Source organism: Pelobates fuscus, chromosome 8 (genome assembly GCF_036172605.1).
Source record: "Pelobates fuscus isolate aPelFus1 chromosome 8, aPelFus1.pri, whole genome shotgun sequence".
Lineage (NCBI taxonomy): Eukaryota > Metazoa > Chordata > Amphibia > Anura > Pelobatidae > Pelobates > Pelobates fuscus.
The window spans coordinates 146755391-146776632 of NC_086324.1; the positions used below are offsets into that span (position 1 = coordinate 146755391).

The following is a 21242-nucleotide window of genomic DNA, read 5'->3' on the forward strand; positions in this document are numbered from 1 at the left end:
TATACATTAAAGTTAGGCACACACAAAAATCAAAGTTGGAACATCTGACTTCGACAAGAAGCTTACAATTAAAATCTAAGCAAGTCTGACGCAAGATTCTCCTTTTTACCTTGATGCAATAACTAGGCCGTCTTTGTACATAATAAATTAAAGAAAACTAAAAATAGTTGAATTGATTCATGTTCTTTTTCAAACGTACCAGGTGGTCTACCTTGTAGTGTTTGCATTTTAATTAGTGCATGATTTCTTGCATATCAATTTGCCAGCTCTAGGTTGTATATTTAAGTATTCAGGACCGCTAACGTTTCTGTGTGCAGGAATAAGTAATTGCTATAGATTTAAAAAAATATACAATGCATTTAGAAAGTATACAGATCCTTTATTTTTTCACATTTTGTTTTATGTTGCAGTCCTATGCAAACATTTTAAAATTATTTTATTTTTCACATCAATCTACATGCAATACCCCATAATCACAAAGCAAAACAACAGTTTTTTTAACACTTTGCAAATGTATTAAAAAGAAAAATCTATTATATCATATTCACATAAGTTTTCAGACCCTCTACTATGACAGTTGAACTATAGCTCAGATGCATCCCATTCCTCTGGGGAATTGTGAGAAGTTTCTACACTTAGATTGGAGCCAACCTGTGTAAAATGCAACTGAGTGGTCATGACTTGGAAAGGCACACACCTATCAACATAAGGTCATAAACCAAGCAATGAGGTCAAAGGGACTGTCTGCAGAAGTCAGGTACAGGATTGTGTAGATGCACAGGTATCGGATAGGCTATAAAACTGCATCAAAGTTTCCCAAGAGCACAGTGGTCTCCATACTTCTTAAATGGAAGAAAGTTGAAACAGACATGATTATTTCTAGCGCGGACTGCCTAGCCTTACTGAAAAATCGGTTGAGAAGTGTGCCGGAATCTACCGCCAATCTCCGAATAGGATCGGAGTTTCATTCATTCGAATGAAATTGCGATCCGAACAAAGTACCGAATTGCATCCTAACACGAATGGAGAAACTCTTCTCATTCTGTTAGGATGCAATTCGGCAGTTTTGCCGGCGTTCTGTCTAAGTGACAGGACGTTTGGCAATACTGACAGGAAGCATTGTGGGAACAGGGAGGAAAGCTAGGGATCATGGGAAAATTGCTCTGACCAGTGGAAATGAAGCACACTTTGCTCCTCCGCTGGTCAGAGCTGGTCAAGCGGAGGAATCCTCCATAAGGCAAAGAGTCCCTACTTTGTCTTATGATTTTAAAGAAAACTAAAGAAGACAGGAAGAAAAGAAGAACAGATCCTGAGAGAGGGGGAGAAGAGGAAGAGATTGAGGAAAGGTAAGTTCGGCATGACAGTGCCGCTTTAAGTGCAAAACCTCAAGGGAAATAATTAATTAATGCTTCCCCCTGGGTGGCCGCCATTTCGTACAACCGAATGCACATGGTCAACAAAAGAATAGCTGCCATTTTGTCTCCCGAACGTGGGCAGCGGCACTTGGTTGTCGAGTGCCTGAAACTCTTTTCGGCTAGGCACTCACCCCGGTAAAGATTAGACCACTGCTTGTTCTACTTCCCGACCAACTATGCGAACGATGTTCGGGAGACATAAACTACCGCACAGGGGAGCATTCGTACCCTGAAATTAAGAGAATCCCTTGCATGGTGTTCGCACAGGAACCCACGAACAGAGACCGGCCAGGACACCTGTTTCCCTAGAACCTTATGGCCACTCTAGGTGAACTCCACATCATGTGTGAAGATGGAGGAAACTTGCAGAATGACAACCATCATTACAGCATTCCACTAGTCAGGCAAATTGGTCAGATGGAAGCCTCTCCTCACTGCAAAACACATGAAATCCCTCTTGGAAATTGCACAAATGAACATAAATGTCTCTCAGACTGTGAGTCTGCTCATCACCTACACAATACCATCCCCACGGTGAAGCATGATAATGGTCATCATGCGTTAAGATTGGTTTTCAGCTGCACGGACTGGAAGACTTATCAGAGTGGAGGGACTGCATCATACATATATACCCTTAATAAAAACCTGGCAGATTGCTTAGGAACTCAGACTGGGCTGAAGGTTAATCTTCCAACAGGACAATGATCCTAAGCATGCAGCCAAGACAACACGTGACAAGAGTGGCTTGAGGATAACTCAGTAGATGTCCTACAGTGGCCCAGCCAGAGCCTGAACTAGAACCCAATCAAGCAGCTCAGCAAAGACCTGAAAATAAGTGTCCACAACGGTCTCCAAATAGCATGATAGAGTTTGAGATGGTCTGTAGAGATCAATGGCAGAAACTACCAAAATCCAGGTGTGCAAAGCTTGTGACATCATACCTTTAAAGACTTGAGGCTGTAATTGCTGCCAGAGGTGATTCAACCAAGTAGAAGGTCTGAAAAAATGTGTCAATATATATTTTTTCTGTTTGATATATTTGCACTGGTGTCAAAAATCTGTGTTTTGCTTTGTCATTATGGGGTATTGAGTGAAGTGTATTAAATACTTGTAGCAAAGGGCTGCAGCATAAAAAATGTTTAGAAAAAAAAAGAGGCATGGTCTGAATACTTTCTGAATGTTAAGTGCCACATAGGCACATATCAAAATAAGAGCTCTTAATTATTTATAATTTGATGTGAAGCGTTAGAATACAATAATGGTCTGATTCGGTGATTCAGTTTGCACAGGAGAAGTTTAATCGCTAGATACTGGGTAAGAATTTCCACTGATTATCGAATTTGTTCAAGTCAAAAGGCCACACTTAAAACTTGGAGAGCTTAGACGCATATTAAGGCTTAAGGTGCCTCAAGTTACCTTGCTTAATTCTGCCGTTACAAAGCTTAGTTTACAGATCAGAGTAACAGCTATTTGAGAATCGATACACTCTTACAATATAGCCACAATTTTGTGTATAGATTAGGAAGACCTAAAAATTTGAATCATGTACATTTACATAGTTGTAATAATTTATTTATTAAGCTATTTCAGAAAAAAATGCTGAATAACATGCTTTTTATACACTGTACCTTGTCAGCTATACTGTAAAATATTAAAGGACCACTCTAGGCACCTAGACCACTTCAGCTTAATGAGGTGGTCTGGGTGCCAGGTCCCTCTAGGATTAACCCTTTTTTTTTTTTTTTATAAACATAGCAGTTTCAGAGAAACTGCTATGTTTATACTGAGGGTTAATCCAGCCTCCAAAACCTCTACTGGCTGTCTCATTGACAGCCGCTAGAGGCGCTGGCGTGCTTCTCACTGTGAAAATCACAGTGAGAGCACGCAAGCGTCCATAGGAAAGCATTGTAAATGCTTCCCTATGCGACCGGCTGAATGCGAGCGTGGCTCCTGCCGCGCATGTGCATTCAGCCGATGACGTCGCAAGGAAGAAGGAGAGGCGGAGGAAAGCTCCCTGCCCGGCGCTGGAGAAAGAGGTAAGTTTAACCCCTTCCTCCCCCCAGAGCCCGGCGGGAGTGGGTCCCTGAGGGTGGGGGCACCCTCAGGGCACTCTAGTGCCAGGAAAACGAGTATGTTTTCCTGGCACTAGAGTGGTCCTTTAACACAGCAGCAGAAATATAATTTTGAAACATAGTAGTTACAACAAAAAGAAATCTATAAAAATGGGCAAAAACCCTGCTCAACATATTTGCAATGAATCTACAGACATTTTTGGGGGAATATGTATTCCCCAAAAAGTCCTCTACAATGTGAAATTATAATCTATATGTGGGCATAATGAATGCACATAACTAGTACAGCTGCCTAACTATAATTAGGCATCTGTGCTGTTCCGAAGCCCCTACTAGAAGGTAGAATTCAGGGCATTATCACAGGATAACCACAAGAATTTTCCCATCTGTACTATTTTGTACTTGATTCGGTTTTCATATCATCACAATATACTGTTTAATGACGGTTTAAATATACCGTTTACTGAATAAATCCCATTACGCACCAAAAATGTCTGACTCATCCCAAGTTTGAACAAACAGAAGAAATTAATTCAGCGAGATAATGAATAGAGGTAGAATTACAGATTTGATCTAATAGAGAAAGCTTGGTAGGGCAATCATGGTTAAGACAGGGCTAGGTCTTTAACCCCTTAAGGACACATGACATGTGTGACATGTCATGATTCCCTTTTATTCCAGAAGTGTGGTCCTTAAGGGGTTAAATAGAAGAGACAGGTGTGGTGATCAAAGCTAAGTGTTCTCAAATAAGCACATGGAACAACTAAACACCTTCTCAGGTATTACAAAATACGCTGAATCCAGAAAACAAGCAAGTAAATGCTTAACTACAGGTTTGAAATTGATATAGACTTTTCCTGATGATTTAGGGACAGACCTTCAGTCTATAACAGGATTAGCGTCTTCTGTTCTATAGAGAAATATAAAACTTCCTCCAAGCGCCTAGCAACAGTGAGATATTCCATTGGTGCTATCGCCCTGTCTCCTTTCACAACATACAAACAGAATGTCAGCTGGATCATATAAAAGAGTCAGATCTTTTCAGTAAGCATATAAAACAGAATTTTAAACTGATCTTTTCCTTACTCTATAAAATATTTTTTGAAAGACACAAATAATATTTAGATTTTTTTTTGGGTGGGGGGAGGTGGGGGGGGAATTAGCCACCAACTAAAATGGACGCTTGACTTAGGAGCTCTCCCTGATAGCCAGGCATCCAGTGCCTTTATCCTGCACAGGTAGCACAGCATAGGGAAAAATTAGAAGTCCCAGGGTCCCACGTAACACACAGATGCTCGCAAACCCAGACAGACGCCATGTTTAAAACAATACCTCAAAACAGTGGTCGTCCTTACATCACAGGCGCGCCCCTGAGGCCTACCCGTCCTCGGAGACTTCAGCACCAGATTCACTTGATTAGCTTTCTAGCTGCTATCAGGAATCATGGAGTGCCTCAAACCCAGTCTCCGAAGCCTTACTGATGTCGCTGAGGACCTCCTCACTCTTCCACTGTCCCTCCCGGCCCCACTCTATCTAGGCACTTAATTACATTATCCCCAGCTAACATGATCAGCTCCCTGCGTTGCCCTCAAAAGGCACAGCACACAAAATATCCACAAGGACCCCCTTTCCCTTGACATACAATATATATCTCTGATATTATTTTTAAACCATTTGCCCCTCTAATTTAAGACTATGTCCTCTTGTTGTGGTAGTTTTTCTTCTTTTAAATATAGCCTCCTCCTTTACTGTGTTGATTCCCTTTATGTATTTAAATTTTTCTATCATATCCCCCCGTCTTGTCTTTCCTCCAAGCTATACCATACAATTAACAGTTTTTTTTTTTTTACTTTTTCAGGTAATGTCTTCTATTTCAAAATAATGCATACATTTATTAAGTAACATATATATGCAGTTGTTTCACAGCAATGTCACAACATTCTTAAGATTTTTTGTTTTCATTTTATATTTCTTTGCAATGTAAGCTGCAGGAGTATGGGCGAGTTAAGACTGCCACGAGGGAACTGTATCTTTTAAACCACTCTGTCTTTGTACTGTTTAAATTGATCAACTCACCATTGGCATCTTTTGCAAGTAGGTTTCTGGCCTGCACAACGGTGACTTTTAAAGCATAGACGGGCGCCTGCGGGAAAAGAGATATAATAAAGCACTCTCTTGAAAAAAAACATTATACAACATACTGTTTATATACTAAATCACAGTTTTAAATTTCTTTATTGTACCATTTTTTTTGTCTTGCATTATATTTGCAAAATTAATATTTTAGGACAAAAATAAAATGTATTTAAATATTTTATCTGTACTTGTCTTATTCATGAGATTATTCAGTAAATGTGTGTGTGTGTGTGTGTCTGTGACTGTATGTGTCTATGTCTGTTAGCTAGTGTGTGCGTGTCTGTCAGTGAATGTGTATGCGTGTATTTAGAAGGCGGGGCATGGGGGGTGGCGCAGGGGGTTCCTTACTTTTGTCATGCCTAGGGCAGCACAAAACCAGGATACACCACTGCCTCTGACCAAGTGTGGGGGCTACTTATTACTAAACCTGTGGGTGTCAGATTTAGGGGGTTTGTATCTCCCCCCAAGCCCCACCTATGGATGGAGACTAGTTAAAATATCAAAAGGGAGAATTAAGGTGCCACCCAGCCCCACCCATGGGTGGCTGGTGGGGGCTCTAAATAAATAATGAAAGAATTAAAAATATATCAAACTAATCTGTCCCCACCCAGGTGACTAGGGGGTCACCAAGCACCTAGCCACCTCTCTAGTTTTTGGGTGAGGGGGAGTAGGTAGACAATTTAGCAAGTGAGTGACTAGGAGCCTTTTTCCACACCCTTTTAAACATGTATTTAGAGCCTTGACACTTTGCCTATAGGTGAGACAGGGGATAACACTAGGTCTCTTCCCAGTATTACAATTAGAGCAACTACATCCCCTTCACCTATTAGTAAGGACTGGGGGCGAGGACTATGTCCCTCTCTGGTAATAATATATATTTTTGTATATTTGCCCAACCATGGGGGCACCGGAGTAGACACTGATCTGTACAAACCCTTGTCACCTTAAATTAGGGCACGGGATGGGGGTGTATGTTGCTTGTGACTGTGCAGCAAGTTTTTTTTTGTTTTGTTTTTAATCACAGCTAGTAGCCACTGCTCACTGTTAAGCAGATGTGTCCCCACTCACAGCATGGTGAGTGTTGGCATAGGAGTGATATGAACAGTTCTATATCTCCCCCATACCCTGTTTGCCATATCTTGCCTGGAGGTATATCTTCTAAACAGCAAGGCAATGGCTGCTTGAGGTGATGACATTGGCCGTTCTGCCATTATGTTGGCTTTGTATTCTTTTTTGATTAAATCAGAAGTAATTTTGTCATTCTTAAGAATATGAATGCACATGTGTAGTAGAGTTAACTGAAAACCAATGTTGCACACATTTTAAACTGAATTATGAATTCATGTTATTCTGAAATGCTACGTGCATAGTAATAATTACCTAAGTGGAATGACTTTTCTAATAATTCTACAGAACTCAAACACATTATACAAATAGGACAGGTTTATACTATGGTAATTCTCCAGGTAGTCATCCGTATCTCAGTGTTTATTGGAGGACCTGATGTTATTGCGGTTATCTTACGGAACCCTTGTGTTTCCAGATAAAAACCCGCAGAGAAAAAGGCTCTTTTCAGGACCTTTTCATTAGGTCTTGCGATAAGATTAACCCTGCCACACTGTCTGCTGATTTCACAAGTCCAGAGATAAAGGTTAGTGAGGATGAGATATTGTACAATTTCATTTTCTGTAGTCCCCTTTATTCCGGACATTTCCAAATCCCTCATACCGATATAGCCACTTCTAGCAGAGATTAGCAGTATTGTATCTTATCAAGCACTTCACAAGTGAAGCAGAGAAGTTGGGAAACTGTGGGTTTGTGTTTTGGGAAATGGCTGAACATTGAGCAACTTAAAAACCTGCAACTGTAAGCAAATATATTCAAGTCTTCCATCAATTACCCTTTACCATCATTCTTTCAGTTACCAATCAACGAAAAAGATTGAGTAAAACCCATGCAAATTCTTGCACTTATTCAGACATTGGGTCACCTACTAACAATTGTACCCTAGGCTCAGACCTTTTAGCGCTCCACAGGTCGGGCAAGGAGTGGCCTGCTATGGAATTATTTCCCAGTTCCCTCGAGTGCCCATGGGCTCTGCTACCACTAAGTCATAATGACTGTAAGCCCTCGTAGATTGTCCTACAAAAAATACACATTACGGAAAATTCACTTCTAAGGAAACTACTTCTAAGGAAAACCCAACAATTATTTGGGAAGGTGGTGAGTTTCAACCAATAGGGTTGTCTTTGAGAGAAAACCTGAGAAACAAAACAAAGCTGTCAAAAAACATATGGGTACACTCTATTAAATTAAACTATCTGCATCAAATTAAATTGATCCATGGATTAGCAGAAAATCCTTGTCAAGAAGTGAAGAAGGAACATCTCCTATCATTTCAAGGCTTACATGATGGCAGCTTGAATGGATGGAAAAAAAAATAGGAAAATTGTGTTTTTTCTTTCTCTTATCAAAACCAGAGAATCATGGATTTTTCAGATATGATGGACATACGTTTTATTTGTAAACCATGCAAACAATATACATTGTACACTATCGTCTCTATTTTCACAGGAGTTGAATCGTTTTTTTTGTGTCATTATATAAAATTGGTTAACTTTGTCATATAGCATAGCCTTGACATTGTTCTGTAGTCAGACAAAGGACAGGCCTGCATTTATGAAGAATGCTAGGACTTCTGGGTAAACCATATGATGAAAAAAATCTAAAGAATAAAACACTAGACTACGCAATATAGCTATAAGTATGCAACACAATATAAAATGATATATTCCCTTGAATACAATAGTAGTATATATAAGAAAAAGATAATGTTTTGCCTTTGATTGTAAAAGACATTTGTGAAAAAAAAACTGTGCATGTGAACTATATCACCCTGACGAGTGTTTACCAAGTCGAATTCTGCTCTTTCTACGTATTTTTTTTCAGCCAAATAATCTATCATCATCTAAAAATGTGCCTGTTCGATGTAACATTGCTAAGGAATGAAAACTACTAATTACTCATCCTCAACAAGCCTAATTGCTCTCTCTAAGCTTTTACCGGGGTCCTTAAAGCTTTCACATCAGCGCCCACTTACATTATACCCATGTACGACATAAACTACAATCATACCTCTCAATTTACAATTCAAGGACAGCATCTTGTTTTTTTTAGTCACCTGAAAATACTTACGCTTTAATTACTTGCTTGTTGCGAGCTGAACCAGCACTAAGCTAGAAGAATTCAATTATCTTTATATACAGCTTTGAACCCTTTTAATGGCTGCTCATTGTGTTTCCTTTTTTAACTTCCACCCCTCATCTGCTAAATACATTTCCTTATATCTTACCATCTGCAGGGGCCGAAGTAAATAATTCATCAAGGATGGCAAGACAGGGTTCATCTGCTAATTTTAGTCTTTGCCTGTGGTACGTGAACCCCACAGAGGTATGTCGGTCTCTTTGTTGTTGTTCACTACATTTTTATTTTCTTTTTCTTTTACAAAAAGAACAGAAAGGTTATGAAATGTGTATTATTGGGCTATTTATAGTATCCCATTGAAGGCTAGGGTTTGGTAGTTGCAAGTGACACTACATGTAAAAAAATAAACACAATTCTCAGACTATACAATAAATATTTTTACTGTTTTTTTTAACCTTCCTGGTTGCAGGGAATAACTAGGATCCACATTTTTATGATTGACCACATTCTTCCAGGAGAATCACTAGTATTTTGGGGGAAGTAGAGTGGTGAGTACTCACAGCGCCCCTTTGCATTGAATGTGGCATATGAGGATATCTCACCAGTCTGAACCTTGGTCTGTAGGGCTGGCTGTCTTTATTGTTGATTCCACATGCCTGTTCAACACATGGCTTTACTAAACCCTTAATAGACTTGAGTAGTGGTTGTTTGAGCCTCCCATCATGGACTGTAATATGCTTATTACATTGATAACACAGCATGAAAAACAAAAAAGGGTCATGCTTTTTTTCCTGCCCAGACCTCTGTCAATGCTGTTCCAGTATATAGTGCATTGTGTGATAGCCTGTGCATTCTTATGCTGGCCTCAATTTAATTCATCTGAATCAGGCATCAGAAACTATTCCTGTAACGGAATCTCCCTCTTGGACTCTTTCATTTGCATATATTTGCATATGATGGTAATGCACAAAGAATGTCGGAATTTTTATTGTCTATATCCCCCTAACTGCCCCTCCTTTGCAGAGTTAGATTTTATGTGGTTGCCTGTATGATTCCCCATATGATTATGTTTTATTTATTATATTGAGCGTGTTATCCATAAGTTAAATGTAATGTTGATAATAGTTGGACCTGGGTGGAAATAAAGAATTAAGGTAGTTGGATTAGGAACTGTGTCTCATGAGTGGTCTTTTAAGCGATTACAGTAGCAGAGTTTTATGACCTGCTTTCTGCTTTCCCTACTACTGAGGACCTTTAAGTAAAGCACTAACCTCAGAGCTAAAATGTGTCTTTTTAAAGACAGAGGCAAAAGCTAGGTCTATGAAGTGCAAGCACCTTTGTAAAGGCCACGTTTGTAGGCAGCACAGGCAGAGGGGTTGGTACCTACTTGAAAGAGGAGGACAGACAGAGGCATCAATAACTGCATAGAAGGAGATCAAGCAGAGAGGGTCAATACAAGTCTTAAAAACGTGATGGCCCCTCGGGCTCCTAGGACAGACAGTGCAGCAGGACAGGTCTGGTTTGCTAGCTGCGGACCTGTCAAATCTGTTCCTGTTGCAATTCATTCTGTTAGAAAATATCTTTTAAAATAATTAATCTACAAAAAATCCTATGGACTTTATAGATAAATCATATGAAAAGAATTGAAACGGAATGGAATAATTTCTGATGCAAATTCAAACTAATTAAATCAAGGTCTCGGTGAGCCATAAAATCACTGGAACATGTTAAAAAATGGGTCAGGTAGACAGAGAGATAGGAAAAAAAAGGGGATGTGTTATTGGGGGTGATGTCCATCAGTCCTCCCTTCAGAAGCACATACAGCATGCATGTTAGTGGGGGGGTGAAGTATGAAAGACAAGGTAAAAGCAACCAATATCAATAGCCATCTGAAACTCTGAGAAAAAATACTAAATAGTTTATAACAACATGAATGTGTGTTCTAAGAATGTAACAGCACAATGAGGGTTCACAGTACTTTATTTTAATTTCAGTATTTTTTTAAGGAATTAAATCGTGTCACACTTTTTTTCCTGGATGCACCTTACCTTACCTTGGTTCTGTGTAATTCTCGCTACGATCAGCAAACCTAAGTATTATGATTGACAGTCTGCAGGAAATGTATTCACAGATGCTGTCTGTCCCTCTAGCTCAATTAGAGCTACATAAATTCTATCAAGAGATACTCTAAGCAACAAAACAACTTCAGCTTAATCAAGGAGTGACGGTGTATAGCTCATGCCCCAGCAGTCTCACTGCTCAATTCTCTGCCATTTGGGAGTTAAATCACGTTTGTTTCAGTTTATAAAGCCCTATCCACTCGTCCCTGGAACACAGCCAACATCAAAAATTGTTTCATTTTTATTTTTCAATCAGATAAGCACAGTGTGTTTACTTTAAAAGTTTTTATATCCTGCTCTGTTAATTGAACTTTGGTCACACACTGGAGGCTCTGCAGGCTCTTGCAGGCTTTTAACAGAGCAGGAGATAATACATTCTAAATTAAACACACTGTGCTATAAAGGAAGTTTACAAATTAAGTCTCTCTTTAGAGAAAATGCGTAGTAGGGAGACTGTGTAAGTCACATGCCTGAGGTGTGACTAGGACTGCATAAACAAAGTGATTTAACTCCTAAACAGCAGAAAATTCAGCAGTGAGACTGCATGGGCATGATTTATACACCAAAACTGCTTCATTAAGCTAAAGTTGTTTGGTGCTTATAGTGTCTCTTTAAATAGAAACCTAGGCTCAGTGTTATAGTACAATTGCTCTAAGAGTAGCAACATATAATTTATCCCTTCCTGTTTCATAATAAATATACTTTACATGTAAACTGCTTTGTACACCTAAACAAATAACTCAGGAATGTCCAGCCTTGTCTTTCCAGTTGTTATCAGACTACAATTCCCAGAATTCCCCGTCATGCATGTTTAATTGGAATGAAAAGGAGCACAATATTTGGACTCTGGATTATTAATACTACCTTTGATTCCTTGACACGCTGAAGGATGGAATCGTGATCATTTTTACTCATCCCAAATACCTGCGAAAAACAAAAATAAATAAAAATCGACAACCATATTAACATTAAAAATAACACAAGTAAAAAATAAATAAAAAATATGCACATATTTCTTATGTCAATGATAGATAAATGACAAGAGCACAATTATATTAAATTCAGGATCAAGACAAATATTGTAAATGAGGAAGAAAATATGTGGAACATGGCTAAACCTAGCCATTAAAGACAAAACCATCGTGTAAAAAATACAGGAAATCTGTAATGGTCAGTTAGTACTGTCAATGTTTACAGAGGACGTACCTCACAAGAACAAATTGGATTGGTAGTTGGCTGAAAATGTTACTTGATAAATATAATTCAGAAAGAATTCAGAAACCCAACACACAGGCTTGTATATTCTCTTAAACAAGGTGCCATTTCATTTAAACGTTATTTAAAGGATCACTATAGGGTCAGAAACACAAACATGTATTCCTCACCCTATAGTGCTAAACCCACCATTTAGGTGGTTTGCCCCCCCCCCCATAGCACCCCTATAAAAGTTTAAAACTCACCTTATTTCCAGCGCCACGTGGGTCCGCCCCCTTTGTGAAATCATCAACATGGCCAATTTTTTGCCAATCCAATGCTTTCCCATTGGTAAAGCATTGGATTGCCTAAAATCGGCACGGGGCGGGGCCAAATACCATTTTGGCCAATCAGGACCTCCTCATAGAGATGCACTGAATCAATGGGGGCGCTGTACGGCAGGGCTGCTTACTGTGCAGCCCTGAGCCAGGAAGCCCCTCCAGTGGCCATCTAAGGAGTGGCCACTTGGAGGTGTCCCTAGGGACTCTGAAAAGGCAGTGTGTGTATAAAAATGCCTGAAGGGAGCTATTATACTCACCAGAACAACTACATTAAGCTGTAGTTTTTCTGGTGACTATAGTGTCCCTTTAACCCCTTAAGGACCAAACTTCTGGAATAAAAGGGAATCATGACATGTCACACATGTCATGTGTCCTTAAGGGGTTAAGAGCACAATTTAATTGGTAATAGTATAACCATGATATAAAAACTTACTCAACATGAGAACACTCACACAGGAGGTCTTCATATATGTAAGCTAGTAGTCTAACATGGAAACAGCACAAGAGACTGCAGATAACAAAAAAAAAACAAGAAAACAAGACAAAAAAAAACCCACCAAAACAAAAACAAATAAAAACTAGTTGAATAATATGAGCTGTGATCAACTGGTCTGGTAACAAGACAACTATAGTAATCAATAAGATGGAATGTTTTTTTTAATTTTTTTTTTTTATTTACATGTGGATTAATAAAATTCAGTGCAGTTTTCCCAATAAGTTAAACAATAAATGATTTAATTAAAAAATATATATTAGAAAACATAAAACTCAGATTCAGAGTAACATTCTATACATTTTATACTCTTTCTGATCTTTCAGAGAACCTTTGCTTGCACACTTAGCTGCATCAAGTGACATAAATCATCAGGACAGTTTGAACTCAGTATTGCATATTAAATATATCCAATGGGAATTTTACCGCACCGCATACTTTGTCGGGGTAAAGCAATATATTCATCAAGCTGCATACAAGAGAATGTTTCCCTTTTTGTCCTTGGACGTGACCCGTTCCATATTTAATGCAAGTAAAAGCTTTGCATGTATAATCAAATGTATTTTTAATACATTTGTTTGTCTGTTTTCTATTATAATTTACCTGCCGAGTGCCAACATAAAAAACATAAAGTTATCTACCAATAGGATGAAAACAAACATTTTGCCAGATGTGTTCTCTTGTTATTCTTTTCCCCTACTTTGGAAAACCCCCTTACTATTAGATTATTACTGTCACAAAACACGGAGTTGACATACCTTGTAAAAACAGTCAACTGACCTTAAAAGGGCTAACAGAAATAGTATATGCTTCATCATATTGCACTATAAAACATTTAAAAAACTGTCTATACCTTGTGTGGACCATTTTCCAGAGAACCTAACCTTGGAGCATCATCAAAGAGCTTAACAAACTATTGTAAACTGCTTGAGGAATGGAAGCTGCTCTCCAAATTACCACTAAGAGTTTGAAATTGTGATACAATAAAAAAAAATGTCTGCCTCCGCTCTGGGAGACTTACTGTAGTTTGAACAGATGAAAACAATGTTAATATGTTTGCATTAATGTTTTAAAGGAACACTATAGGGTCAGGAACACAAACATGTATTCCTGACCGTATAGTGTTAAAACCACCATCTACTCCCCTTGGCCTCTCCTTGCCTCCCTAAATGTAATAAAATCATTCCTGCCTGCTTGGCTGACATCACAGAAGTGATTCTCTGAACCAATCACAATGCTTTCACATAGGTTTGACTGAGACTGTCAAAGAGGCAGATCGGGGCAGAGTCAGCACAAGCCAAACTTAGCCCTGGCCAATCAGAAACTCCTCATAGAGATGAATTGAATCAATGCATCTCTATGAAGAAAGTTCAGTGTCTCCTTGCAGAGGTTGGAGATACAGATTGGCAGTGCTGCACACTGTGCACCACTAGCCCTGGAAGCACCTCTAGCAGCCATCTGAGGGGTGTCCAGTGGAGTTATCCCTAGGTTGTAATATAAACACTGCATGTTCTCTGAAAAGACAGTGATTACTGCAAAAAGGGAATGAGTATACTCACCAGAACAAATACCATAAGCTGTGGTTGTTCTAGTGACAATAGTGTCCCTTTAAACTGAAATATCGGACAAGAGATTTGCGTGACAGCACAACTTTCACAGTAGGAGGGCAAAGGCAAGAGCCATGTGAAAGGCTTATGGTAAATAAAATGATTTCAATATGACAAAGAGGAGGGAAAGAGACACAACATGTAGATGGAACAAAGGTATTCATCAAATCGAAGAATCAGTTGAGCAGTAAACCTGTCGATGTTTACAGTGGACGTACCTCACAAGAACAAATTGGATTGGTAGACAAAAGGAATGCATTAATCGGGAATCAACCTGTTACTTTAGAAAATAAACAAACTGAATTCAAATATATTCAAATTCAAATATATCATACCGGAGGTAGGCTCAGGCGCTGATGTCAAGCGTCAGTATGAACAATAACAAACAACAGTAAGTACAGTCACCCAGACTACTTCATAACAAAGTGGTCTTGGTGTAATAGTTCTGTAATTTTAACCCATTTAAGATAAAACATTGCTGTTTTGTAGAAGGGTTAAACACACCTCTAGTGTCTGTTACAGTGACTGCATTTACTATGCAGCAATCAAGTAAAACCCCATGTGACATTAATATCATCAAATGCAGCTCATAGGAAAGCATTTAGAAGCATTTGATTGGTTGCACCTGCGGTGCTCACCGTGCATGTGCATCATATTCCCAATGCACTTCTAGGAGAAGCATTGGATTGGACGAAAGCTGGGAATGCAGCTCCTCCACAATGACATCACAGGAGGCGGAGGCCAACAGTACACAAGGAATTTTAGCGCTGGAAGAAAGGTAAGTAAAACCTTTATTTTAAATGCTTCCAGTTCTCTATGAAGGCTGTATAAGAGGCAGGTAGAAGAAACTTGTGGACACTAGGGAAGAAGCCAAATGGTTATAAGATATTTTGACTAATTGCAATGAGGAATGGTTCAGGGCACTTCTGCCATCATAACCACCACAGCACGCTGTAGTTGTTTTGGTGCTTTGAGTGTTTCGGTAATATGCGCTGTAAATACAATTTTAAAACTTATTAAAAATCATCAGACCTACAGTTGATTCTCTGGTTTGTTCTTTATTTTATTCTAAACAGTATTTGAATTTATAATCCTAAACGTCAGGTTACACTGTGCATTTTATCCATAAATAACTTCTTCAAACCTCATTTTAAAGCATGTTATTATAAAGCACTTTTCGTATAAATAATTACATGTTTTTAACACTGTGGCCCCCTTCATGCCCTTGAGATTTTAAGATGCTTTGGGATTAAATTTTAAACGATGCAATAACTTTAAGGCTTTTCAGAACAAAACGCCTGCTTTAAAAAAGCCGCATCCATTTTTGTTATTTGTATTTATCTTTTGATGAATGACAAACCAGCTATCTTTCTGTTCTATTTATTAAATTATACATTGACTTAAAAACACATAAAACACATGATTATACTGGCACTCTAGAGATCCAGGAAGAAGGAACTATTATTTGTGTTTTCTTTAAAAGATACATACAAACGTCTAGCTACAGAATGTCCCAGAAGGCTGCACAGATGTCTAAGTGAAAAGAGGGCACCCAAGAAGTGTGCCGGAGAAATACATCATATTATCTTATATTATCAAGTTTACTGTGCTGATTCATATTAAAAAAAAAAAAGTACAAAATGTAAGAAATATCAACCAAGGCTGAATGTCTGTCCCTCCCTGTTATAGTTAAAAAAAAAAAAAGGTTTAATTCATCTTCTTCCATGGCCACCGCTCCATCACTGGCTGAGATTATCAGTGGCAATGATATAAGTCAACTCAATGCTTCTCCAAAACATAGTACTGGGTGGCTAGTGCATATGATGCATGGCTATTGCCTCATTAAGCTCAATGCATCTCTATGGGAAGTAAGATAAGAGGAGTGTGTCAGACACCTCATAAATATATGAGAGTGAGTGACAAACAATGGTCAGTTCGGTGGTTCCAGTTCCACCATAAAGGGCTTGTACCCAGATTAGAATATTAAACAAAAAGTAAATAGATAGTGTAGAGACTCACCGAAGTGAGGCTCATAAGCTGGTTTTGATACAATAAATACTGAATGACTTTACATATATATATGAATGACTCAACCAGACGCACTGTATAGTATCTATATTATCCTGATGTGTAGCTCCAGATAAAGGGCATAGATTCTAATAAAAATACTTTATAATGTTCTTTAACAGAACAGAAATCCATAAGAACACATAATGCCTCTGAGGAGTGCCAACAGGGTGAGATACGATATAATAAGAATGGAATGCACAGGCTGTAGAGATAGTGGTGGATTCTCTAAACAATGAACAGAATAGAGAATCCCCCAAGGTTAAATTGGTATACTGCAAATGATGCCAACGAAAGCATAATCCTAGGTTTCTTAGATAAGGCGCCTCCAAAATATATGAGGCTAATCAGTAGTAAATCTGAGAAATTCTAGAGGTAGAGACCCAACTAAAAGTAGTCAAAAGAGCAATTGTCCCTGCAACTCCTAGAAAACACCTTCAAGGGTGTTCTATACTTTCCCTGAAAGCGAAAAGAAGGAGAGATCGTACTGTTCCAGTTACCTTAGGTGATCAAAACCTCTGATTGGCATCAAACAGTGCCAGCTATAACAGGGAAGGGAAAATGCAAAGGAGCAATAATATATATCCCTATAAACTCCTAAGGAAACACCTTCAAGGGTGTTCTATGCTGACCCTAGGAGCTCCAAGAAAACAGGGACATAGCTACTCCAAATGCTTTGGCGTTCCAATTCTTAATTTAAGCAGTGCTGTCTGGACAAAAAACTTAGGTGACCCAAATAAAGTGAATTAAACACCTAGTGTTCCCATAGTGCTACGTGAACAAAATAATAAATAAAATAAAAGGACCCGACGCGCGTTTCGGTGCGTTCTAATGCACCTTCGTCAGGGGCTAACAATACCTCGTCCAGGAGGACGTCTTTTTATACCCTCTATTTACCGCCAAAAGAAGCAATAGCTCCGAAATTACCTGATCTATCGGCAGGTGAGTGTAGGGGACCTGGCATGGGCGGAGGAAGCTGAGTAGATTTCCCCCAATCGTCGCTCTGCATACATAACGGCTCTGCAAAAATCCAGCCCCACGTGTGTATGTAGGGGCGAATCCGGAGGTGGGGAGGAGGAGCGCCGAGAGAGCAAAGAAAAGCTTATCCCTTCTGATTCTCCGTCCACTCGGAATGTAGAGGGGCATATACTGGGCGGAGATTAAGCCGTGAGTGACAGCTCAGAACGGCTCATCGAGAACTGACTGCTTGTATAGTTAGTCAGTTCTCGGTCATAAAGAATGATAGTGTCCATTTAGGTCATTTGAAAGGGTTAATACCTAAGTAGTATATAGTGCAAACTGGGTATGTAATACAAACTGAATGTTTAAAAAAGTCCCAGGATAGAATTAGCACTAAGGGGCTGCCTTTCAAAAATAAGGGCAGCATTATATAATAAATGATTTAAAGAAAAACTTATAGATATTAATAAAAGTCCCCAACTACTGACCCTTTATAGTCATCTTTCACAGAGAAAGTTTAGCATATTGTAAATCCCGGAAAAAGGGATAGAATTGTATAGATGTCCCTTATATTTCTGTGGTTTTAGGGATCTATGATTCATCAAGTTATCACCCGGGGACAATTGCCTTGGTGATACATATTATGAGTATGGGAAGGTGGGGCATATCATGCTTATATCAGAATTGGTGAGATAAAGCTGTGGGTATGTCTCATATATAGCAATTAATTATGAAATCTTTAAATTCATTCTAGTATCAAAGAGACACACTCACAGCAGAAAAGTTTCTCAACTATCAGGTATCGGAGAGAGAGTAACAAAAATGGCCTAAAGTACAGAGGTGAGGGTATCAGTCCATCTTGGAAATATAAGAGGTCTGTGAATAGATTAAATTAAATTAAATATTGAAGTGAAGTCGTGAACATATAGGGAATTCAAAGAAGTCATTAATAGAAATTATGGGGAATTCTCAATAAAGATCGTATGTATTGTATAGATGGTGTTAAAAGTCAGAGATCACTGATAAACGGGGAGTAGGAAAATCCTTTGTTTAGCCCCCTCGGTGATAGAGTGCTCAGGCGGTAAATCCAAAAACACTCTCTTCTCCTAAGGAGCTTATCGAGGTTTCCCTTCCTTTGGTCCAGTTTAACCAATTCAATCCCAAGAAATTGGAGTACTTTATAGTCACCTTGGTGAAAATTCTTCACGTGTCTAGAGATTGTGGTCTCAATATGTCTCTTGGTTTTAATGGAATTAATGTGTTCCAAAATCCTTCTTTTAAAGGGCCTGAAGGTCTTTCCAACATATAGTTTATTGCATTGGCATTTTATCAGGTATACCAAGCCTTTGGAGTTACAGTTAAAGAAGGAGTTTGGATAAAATGTTTCCAACTGAGAGCTGTTATGGAAACTTTTGGAATCCTTACAAATGAAGTTTCAGGCCTTGCAACGGCCACATTTATAAGTCCCTTGGAGTTTGTTAGAGAGCCAGTGAGTATTAGTCTTTTTGGCCTGCTTGAAGTGACTATGTACAAGGTGATCTCTAATATTCTTGCCCCTACGTGCTATAAGCGAAGCATTTGGGGGGAGGATTTCTTTTAGATGGTCATCTTGTTTGAGTAGAGGCCAGTATCTGTTTAGGATGGTTTTCACTTGCTCCCATCCCGCGTCATAAGTGGCAATAACGCTTAGGTGTTTGGAATTTGGAGTATTTTTGTTTTTAATATATTGGTTCTGAGAAGGTATTACATCTTTTATCAGATCTTCTCGATCCGTTATAAGGGCCCTATGGTAAGCCCTTTTCAAACACTTGTTAGGGTACCCCTTAGCTCTAAACATAGATCGTAATTCTCTAGCCCTGATTTTGAAATCCTGTACATCAGAGCAATTGCGCCTAAGGCGCAAATATTGTCCTGTGGGTATGCCCCGTTTGAGGGGAATTGGATGGAAGCGTCCCCAGTTCAACAGACTGTTTGTTGCTGTACTTTTTCTGAATAGGTCAGTTTTTATTCCACCCCTTGTATTGGGGATGATTGTTAGATCTAAAAAATTGAGACCCGGAGTACCCATTTCAGATGTAAATTTCAGATTCAAAGTGTTGTCATTAAGTGTCTGTACAAATCGATTGAACTCTTCTATGGTACCCCTCCATACAACCATAATATCGTCGATATATCTCTTCCAAGAGAGAATATATCTGGTGAATGTACTCAAGTTTGTTGAGAATACCACATTCTCTTCCCACCATCCCAGGTGCAGGTTGGCGTATGAGGGCGCACAAGACGTCCCCATCGCCGTACCCTGCAGCTGGTGATAGTACGTGTCATTAAATAGGAAGAAATTATGGGTAAGTACGAATTGTAATAATTCGATGACAAATTCACTATGGTGATGTAGATGTTGTCCTCTTTGCAGTAAGAAGTACTGTACATTTTTAAGCCCTATTTCATGAGGGATGGAACTATAGAGTGCCTCCACGTCGAGGCTGCAGAGTATTGAGTCTTGAGGCACATTCAGAGTATTGAGGTGTGCTAAGGTCTGTCTAGTATCCCTTAGGTAGGAAGGGAGTTTTGCTACCATAGGACGTAGAATATGATCAAGGTATACACTCACATTCTGTGTCAGGTTATTGTTTCCTGACACTATAGGAGACAATCATATCGGAGAAACCGATTCTAGAAAGAGACCAAGTGGTGAATTTATCTAAGTACACTCTAACCCAGACAGAATGTAGGGTGCTGGAAAGAGGGCTATCCTTTGTTCCAGTCCCCAGATTTGATAAATTCATCTGGGTTAAAGATATTCACCTGTTTGCTCGAAAATTGTTACTCCACAAAACTTTCTCCTTAAATGAGGAAAAAAAGGCCAATGCATTAGGCCTTAATGTTAAAGATTATCAACTCACTCTACTCCTAGCAGAACTCCTAGAAGAGAGTGATCCCTCCGAAAGGAATCCAGCCCCCTTTACAGACCTTCGTCGTAAAAGCGAATTCTGTCCCAGGCTAGGTGACTCTAAATATATAGAGACCTTCTTGGAACTAGTCTGTAAGGAAATTGACTCTCTATCCCCCTCAAAATTTTCCTTTAAATCAAATTCAAACCTCTCCCAAGAAGAACTAAAAGTGCTAAAAAATCTTCAGACAAGGGAAGAAATAACTATTAAACCCTCTGACAAAGGGGGGAATATAGTCGTCTTAGACACACCTCATTATGTTGCCATCACTAAAAAAATTCTATCTGATGGATCTACATATAAAGTTCTAAGTACAGATCCAACAAAACCTTTTCTATGCAAATTAAAAAAGATTCTACAAAGAGGCATGGAACAGAATTTGCTCTCCAAAAAAGAATATGATTTTATGTTAAATACTAACCCACGTACACCCACATTCTACAGCCTACCCAAAATACATAAAAAAACAGCAAGAATTGACGGGTAGACCTATAGTGTCAGGAAACAATAACCTGACACAGAATGTGAGTGTATACCTTGATCATATTCTACGTCCTATGGTAGCAAAACTCCTTTCCTACCTAAGGGATACTAGACAGACCTTAGCACACCTCAATACTCTGAATGTGCCTCAAGACTCAATACTCTGCAGCCTCGACGTGGAGGCACTCTATAGTTCCAT

General features: G+C 39.0%; 1 protein-coding gene across 1 annotated transcript in view; it reads right to left on the reverse strand.

The window, feature by feature from the left end:
* BAIAP3 (BAI1 associated protein 3) overlaps positions 1 to 21242 on the reverse strand; it is a 285407-nt gene that overhangs the window by 120129 nt on the left and 144036 nt on the right. Inside the window, exons 6-7 of the mRNA XM_063430408.1 lie at positions 11812 to 11871; positions 5564 to 5630 (exon numbers count right to left, since the gene is read on the reverse strand). Coding sequence (XP_063286478.1) covers positions 5564 to 5630; positions 11812 to 11871 — 127 coding nt within the window. The remainder of the gene's footprint in view (positions 1 to 5563; positions 5631 to 11811; positions 11872 to 21242) is intronic.